General features: G+C 43.0%; 1 protein-coding gene across 1 annotated transcript in view; it reads left to right on the top strand.

Moving 5' to 3' along the window:
* Positions 1 to 221: 221 nt before the first annotated feature.
* Positions 222 to 7,935, top strand: part of IARS2 (isoleucyl-tRNA synthetase 2, mitochondrial) — a gene marked incomplete at both ends in the record, with an annotated part of 56,589 nt that continues 48,875 nt past the window's right edge. The window contains 3 exons of the mRNA XM_080698328.1: positions 222 to 476; positions 2,560 to 2,682; positions 6,532 to 6,691. Coding sequence (XP_080554454.1) covers positions 222 to 476; positions 2,560 to 2,682; positions 6,532 to 6,691 — 538 coding nt within the window. The remainder of the gene's footprint in view (positions 477 to 2,559; positions 2,683 to 6,531; positions 6,692 to 7,935) is intronic.

The raw sequence follows: 7,935 nt of genomic DNA, 5'->3' as shown, positions 1-7,935 counted from the left end.
CCCGCGACTCCAGGACCCGGAAGGCCCCGCCCCTTCCACACAGCCACGCCCCTCTACCTCGCTCTGCCCACCAGGCCCGCGTCTTCCGCCCGCCGCCCCGCCCCTTCCGCGCCCCCGCGCGTGCGCACTCCGCAGGCTCGCCGGGCACTTTGGGGGTCCCTGCTTTCGCAGCCGCGGCGGGAACCTGGGCCTGCGATCCGGGGCGCCCGGCGCAGATCGCCATGCGTGGGGCCCTGCGCCCTCATGGGCCGGGGACGGCGGCCCTGGCCGCGGCCCGGAGCTGGGGGGTGCCGGGTCGCCTGGGGTGGCTGGGGACGGCCCGAAGGCTTTTGGTGCGGTCGGTCGCCGGGGCCGACAGCCAGCTGACGAGCCCGAACAGCGGCAAGTACCGCGACACCGTGCTGCTGCCGCAGACCAGCTTCCCCATGAAGCTGCTGGGCCGCCAGCAGCCCGACACCGAGCTGGAGATCCAGCAGGTACAGGCCCGCGGCGGCCGGCGGTGGGAGGCGCGCCCCGCCCAGGTCTCCCGCCGTCCGCCCGGGCTTTCGGGCTGAACTGCGCGGTGGAGAAATCTCGGGTGGAGAAAATCAGCGGCTCAGTGGTTGCAGGTTCCCGAGCGGGATGTTCTGGGGGGCAGGATCGCTACTCCCTGGCCAACATGTATCAAATGCATGTCGCGTTCCCAGCGCAGGAAAAGCACGCCAACTTTGCACACTTCTCTAGTGACTGGTCAAAACCAAATTAGCATGCACACCTGTAAATAAAAATTCAACTATAAGAAATGAAGGGAAGTTGAAACCCACCTTTTTATTTTATTTATTTATTTATTTATTTATTTATTAATTATTTGGTGGTACTGAGGTTCCTGGAAGCCCTTTTACCTCCGGGCTACACACATTTGAAGAAGATGACGTAGTGGTACTTCTCTCTACTTATTGTAGACTGCATCTGGCCTTTCTTTCTTCCTTTTTTTTTTTTTTTGCGGTACTGAGAATAAAACCCAGGGACATTCTACCTCCGAGCTACACCCCCAGTCCTATTTTTTTTTTTTTTTTTTTTTTTTGGTGGTGGTGCTAGGGATGGAACCCAGGGGTCTTCTACGTCCGGGCTACACTCCCAGACCTATTTTATATTTTATTTGGAAACAGGGTCTCTTAAGTCAGCTGAGGCTGGCTTCAAACCTGCACAATCCTCCTGTCTCAGCCTCCCAAGCGGGGGGATTACAAGCGTGTGCCACCACGCCCGGCTTTCTTACTCTTTTTTAAAACAGGGTCACACTGAGTTGCAAAGCATCTAAGCAGCTGAGGCTGTCTGTGAATCGCAATACTCCTGACTCAGCCTTCCAAACACTGGGATTACAAACGAGTGCCACCACGCCTGCCTTCATCTGTCTTTTCTATAAGGGCAGAAATTCACTTTTTAGTTTCTGTAATTCTAGAGTCTTTAAAGATTCCTGACAATTTGGAAATATCAATCAAATATTCTTGGCTTAAATATTCTTATAACAGTTACCAGAGTTCAAGATCTTAAGTCTGTTTTGGTTCTCTAATCATGTGTGTGTGTGGTGAGGGGGGTACTGGAGATGAAACCTAAAGGCATTCTACCTCTGAGCTACACCCTCAGACTTATTTTATATTTGAAACAGGGTGTCCCTAAGTTGTGGAGTGTCTCCCTGAGTTGCTGAGGCTGCAAACCTGCCATCCTCCTGTCTCAGCCACCTAAGTACTGGGATTACAGGCATGCACCACTGTGTCCAGCTCTAAGTTTTTAAAGTGTACTATCTAGTACCTTCTGTATGCCAAGATGTATCACAGTTTCATATGTTTTCTTGTTTCATCTTCACACTTACCCTGTAAGATGGATATTAAAACTTTTTTTGTCTTTTTTAGATAATATAGGTCCATAAGAGTCTTGGCCTGTGTCACATAGCAAGTGAGGGAAAGGTGTGGGACTTAGTTGAGTGTTGTTCCAGTTTCAGACAATAGCAAGGGTTGAGGACAAAGAATGGAATAAATTAAGGCAGGAGTATTGGGGCTTCTGCAGGTCCTTCAGCAGGGCTGGATTGAAGAGTGAGGGGTGGCAGAAATGAGACTGCCCAAGAGTTTAGTGGGTACTAAACCTTTGCAGGGTGTGGAGACCATAGAAAGTTTTGCCTTTAATATAAAGTCTATGGGAAAACTTAAAGAATTTTTTCGGGTCTAGTGATGGAACCCAGGGGTCCATCTCTGATCTACACCCCCAGCCCTATTTTTTTAATTCTTTATTTTGAAACAGGGTCTCACTAAGTTGTGGAGGGCCTGACTAAATAGCTGAGACTGTCTGCTAATGGGTCTCAGCCTCCTGAATGCTGGGATTACAAGCATGCGCCACCACGCCCGGCTTGAAAACTTAAACCCTTTTAAGAGAATATTCAGATATGCATTTCAGAAACTGCTTTCATATTTCAGAGCTGAATAGCTTGGAATGGGATGAAAAAATGTGCAAGTGTTGCTTGTTTGTGGTAAGATCCAACAGCCTGCATTTATATGGTGTTTAGTCATTGTTGTTCTTTTCAAACAGAAATGTGGATTTTCAGGACTTTATTCATGGCAAAGAGAAAGAAAAGTAAAGAGTGAATTCTGTCTTCATGATGGACCTCCTTATGCAAATGGTGACCCTCACGTTGGACATGCTTTAAATAAGGTAATTATAATTGTAATTTAGGCCAAGAGACTTGAAAGAAAATGTTTATATAAATATCCTGTACAAAAAGGTGCATTCTAATTATAGGATAAGTATGTAAATATACAGTGCCACTTTTTATGGCACTAGGGGTCAATTCCAGGACTTCTGTGCATGCTCAGCGTGCGCTTTACTGAGCAGCACCCCATGCCCAAGCTAAAATAGTTTAGTAGCAATAAATAGTTTTATTACTGCAGGAAAAATAACATTTCTGGTATTTCCTTTTAGCTTATTATTTTTACATTAGTAAATACCATTTTATTCAGTATGTAATTATTGAGTATATTTTATGTGCCAGGCACAGTTCTAGACTGGGCATCGGAGTGAACAAACTAAAGATATATTCTGTTCTTATGCCATAGTTGGGAACATAAAATCGACAAGTACCTAACATATATAACATGCTAGACAGTGATAAGTGCTAGGGAGAAAAATACAATCAGAGAAGAGAGATGACTCTTTTATATACCACTTCCAATCTAGGAGCAGATTTTGTCAGTTGTACTTTCAAAGCATATTTGGAATCAGATCATTTCTCACACCATTTGAACGGTCATTTTGAGAAACCATAATTTTAGTAAATTGATCTAGGATACCTCTATTACTGAAAAGATGACATTAAAAGTTCTCAAGAAAGCCGGGAGTGGTGACACAAGCTTGTAATCCCAGCCATTGGAAGACCGAGACAGGAATGTCATGGTTCGTGCACAGCCTCAGCTACTTAGGCCCTTTGCAACTCAATGAGACCCTATTTCAAAATAAAGAATAAGCCGGGCATGGTGGCGCATGCTTGTAATCCCAGCATTTGGGAGGCTGAGAGTGGATCGCCGTTCGCAGACAGTGTCAGCTACTTAGTGAGACCCTCTGCAACTCAGCGAGACCTGGTTTCAAAATAAAGAATAAAAAATAGGGCAGGGGGTGTAGCTTGGAGGTCGAATGCCCCTGGGTTCCATCCCCAGAAAGAAAGAAAGAAAGAAAGAAAGAAAGAAAGAAAGAAAGAAAGAAAGGGGGTGTAGCTCAGAGGAAGAATGCCCCTGTGTTCCATTCCCCAGTACTGAAAAAAAAAAAAAAAAAAGTTTTCAAGAGAGCAAGGGAGTAAGCTGTAAGCATATTTGGGGTAAGAATAGCAAGTAACAAATAAATAAAAATAAAATAGGAGGAATGGTAAGGAAGCCAGAGTGGCCAGTCTGAACTAAATGAGGGGGAAATATTAGATAAGGATTCAGAGGTAACAGGGTCCAGATCCTATGGATTTCGTTTTTCTGTGAGTGTAATAGAGAGCCATTGGAGTCGTTCAAGGTACATGTTTTGATGGGATCACTTTAGGCTGCTGTGTTGGTGATAGACTAGAGGTGAAGGAGTTTGGAAACAGGAGGACCAGTCAGAGGATTATTGCAGAAATTCAGGAGAGAGAGGAATGAATGTCCTTATGATGATAATGACTAGGGTTGAAGCCAAAAATATGGTGTGAAAAGTGAACTGATTCCAAATATGCTTTGCAAGTACAACTGACAAGAATTCGCTCATAGATTGGAAGTGGTATATACAAAGAGTCAAGGATACTTTCAAGGATTTTGTGTTGAACACTTAGGAAGACAGAATAGGTGTTATCTGACATAGAAGACTGTGGAAGATTAATTTGGAGGGAGAAAGAGAGGAACTTCAGAATTGGGCCTGTTAAAATAATAGTAAATGCTGGCAAGGATATGGGGAAAAAAGAACACTTATACACTGTTGGAGGGACTATAAATTATGACAATCAGTGTGAAGGTTCCTTAAAGACTAGGAGCCATCATATGACCCAGCTATACATACCACCCCTCAGTATTTATCCAAAACAATGAACGTCAACAACATACTGTAGTGATACATGTATGCCATGTTTATACCAGCATAATTCTCAGTAGCCAAGTTATGGAACCAGCCTAGGTATTTCTCAACAGATCAGTAGGTAAAACAAAGTATGGTATACCCAGTAGAGTTCTGTGTTTTTTTTTTTTTTTTTTTTTTTTGTAGTACTGGGGATTGAACCCAGGAGCATTCTACCTCCTAACTACACCTCCAGCCCTTTTTATTTTTCTTAGATTTTTTTTGGGGGGGGTCTGGGGATGGAACCCAGAGGCATTTGACCTCCAAGCTACACCCCCAGCCCTATTTTTTATTCTTTATTTTGAAACGGTCTCACTGAGTTGCGAAGGGCCTCACTAAGTAGCTGAGGCTGTCTTCGAACCATGATCCTCCGGCCTCAGCCTCCCCAAATTGTTCTTAGTTTTGAAACAGGGTCTCACTAGGTTGCTGCTAGTCTCACTAAGTTGCTGAGACTAGTTTTATTTTTATTTTTATTTATTTATTTTAGTTTAGTTTTTGCAGGTCTGGGGATGGAACCCAGGGGCATTTGACCTCTGAGTTATACCCCCCTGCCCTATATTTTATTCTTTATTTTGAAACAGGGTCTCACTGAGTTGTGGAGGGCCTCATGAAGTAGCTGAAGCTGTCCCTGAACCACAATCCTCTGGTCTCTGCCTCCGGAATGCTGGAATTACAAGCATGCACGATCACGCCCTGCTAAAACTGGTTTTGAACCTGTGAGCCTCCTGTCTCAGCCTTCCAAATACTGGGATTACAAGCATGTGCCACCATGCCCAGCTTCCAGTGGCGTTTTTTTGTTGTTGTTTGTTTATTTTTTGCGGGTCTGGAGATGGAACCCAGGGGCATTTGACCTCTGAGCTACACCCCCTGCCCTATTTCTTTTTTATTCTTTATTTTGAAACCAGGTCTCACTGAGTTGTGGAGGGCCTCACTAAGTAGCCGAGGCTGTCCGCGAACCGTGATCCTCCGGTCTCAGCCTCCTAAATGTTAGGATTACAAGCGTGCGCCACCACGCCCGGCTTCCAGTGGCGTTTTTTCAGCTATAAAGAAGAGCAGAATTAGGTCATTTGCAAAAAGTAAAAGATGGAACTGGAGAGCACTATGTTATGTGAAAAAAGTCAGACTCAGAAAATGTGTTGGTATGAGCTTCCAGCATTCTGGAGATGAGAGAAAACATTTGATTTGACTTTGTGTGTGTGTGTGTGTGTGTGTGTGTGTGTGTGTGTGTGTGTGTGTGATACTGGGAATTGAACCAGGGGCACAGGGGCTCTATCTCTGAGTTATACCCCCAGCCCTGTTTTATTTTTTATTTTAAAACAAGGCCTTCCTAAGTTGCAGAGGGCCCCACTAAATTGCTAAGGCTGGCTGTGAATCTATGATCCTTTTGTCATAGCCCCCCAAGTACTCTGATTACAATTGTGTGCCACAGTACCCAGCCAGGTTTTTAAATTTTTAAATAGCATATTAAGCTGGGTGTGGTGGCACATGTGTAATCCCAGCATTCGGGAGGCTAAGACCAGAGGATCGTGGTTTGCGGCTCAGCCTCAGTGAGATCGGGTTTCAAAATGAAGAATAAAAAAATATGCCAGGCGTGGTGGCGCACGCTTGTAATCCCCGTGCTTGGAAGGCAGAGACAGGAGGATCGTGCAGGTTCGGAGCCAGCCGCGTGCGCTGGCTTAGGAGACCCTGTTTCCAAATAAAAATGTAAAAATAGGTCTGGGAGTGTAGCCCCGAGGTAGAAGGGCTTCCAGGAACCCCAGTACCACCAAAAAAAAAAAAAAAAAAAAAAAAAATAGGACAGGGGTTGTAGCTCGGAGGTTGAATACTCCTGGGTTCCATCCCCAGACCCGCCAAAAATAAAAAAAAGGCATATTAAGAAGAAGCTTTATTATGTGCCACATGCTTTATATTTGGATGATGATTACTGTTTTGTGTTTGCAGATTTTGAAAGACATAGCCAATAGATACCATATGATGAGAGGTTCCAAAATACATTTTGTGCCTGGCTGGGATTGTCATGGGCTGCCTATTGAAGTAAAAGTATTATCAGAACTTGGTGGAAAAGCTCAGGATCTTTCAGCCATGGAAATTAGAGAGAAAGGTAAATAACGGTCTTTTTGTTTTAAGATGCTATTTGTAAACACTTAGATTCTGTCGTAAAGTCAGTGCTTTTACCAAAGGGAACTTTTGTTTTGTTTTGCTTTGGCTGGTTATAATAAGATCTGTTGGGAATTAACTTTGTTACAGGAAATTCAGTTTTTGTTTATTGATTTTAATGAGAATTTCTGTTTAGAAATTGAAAGAATTGTTTAGAAAGACTTTGTGAGTATACTCAAATTACCTTCTTCGGTTGTTTAGTCCACATTTTATTCAGTTACTATTTTGGCCAATATTTTTTTACTTTCCTGGACAGGACTTGTTAATGCATTACAGTCCTAAACCAAAAATAAATTCTAAAATACATATATCTTTCTTATTTATTTATTTATTTATTTATTTATTTATTTATTTTTGTGTTACTGGGGATTGAATTCAGGGGCATTCTACTTCTGAGGTACACACCTAGCCCCTTTTAAAAAAAAATTTCTTTGGAAATTGGGTCTTGCTGAGAGTCAAGTACTGGGATTATACGAGTATGCCACTGTGACTGGCTTAAATATATAATTTAAATTAATCTCTTATTTGACAGAGGGATCTTTTCTTGTATACTATTGTATATTTGGATATGATTGTGATTTTCTTACTTCTTCTAAAGCATATTATCATTTACTTAGATTTAACATACTGGTTAATTTTTTGTGTGTATAATGAAATGAAACGTTTTCTCTTGACCTTTTCTGTTTTTCTTTTTTTTTTTACCCCCTGTGATTGGGGATTGAACCCAGGGATATTTTACCCCTGAGCTACACCCCCAGTATTTTTTGTTGTTGTTTTGAAACAGGGTTGTATTAGGTTCCTGAAAGTCTTGCTAAATTGCAGAAGCTGGACTTGAACCTGCAATTCTCCTCTCTCAGTCTCTCCAGTACTTTGTTTACAGGTGTGGGCCAACATGCCTTATTCTACTTTTCCTTAAAGTCAGAAATAAGTTTTTCAATTTTCTAGAGGTCATTGTAAAATCTGGAAACTACGGAAGACAGTGATAAAATTTTAACTTTTGAAATTGCAATTTATTTTGGAATTTGTTGTGTCTTCTGAACACCTTCAAACAATCTCCTCAAACACTTTCTAAGCTGGGTGTGGTGACGCACCCTTGTAATCCCCGTACTTGGGAGGCTGAGACAGGAGGATCTTGCAGGTTCAAAGCCAGCCTCAGCTACTTAGTAAGGCTCTTAGCAACATAGCAAG

The sequence above is a fragment of the Muscardinus avellanarius genome, assembly GCF_963383645.1.
Source record: "Muscardinus avellanarius genome assembly, chromosome: 7".
Taxonomy (NCBI): domain Eukaryota; kingdom Metazoa; phylum Chordata; class Mammalia; order Rodentia; family Gliridae; genus Muscardinus; species Muscardinus avellanarius.
This window is presented reverse-complemented; position numbering and strand designations above follow the sequence as displayed.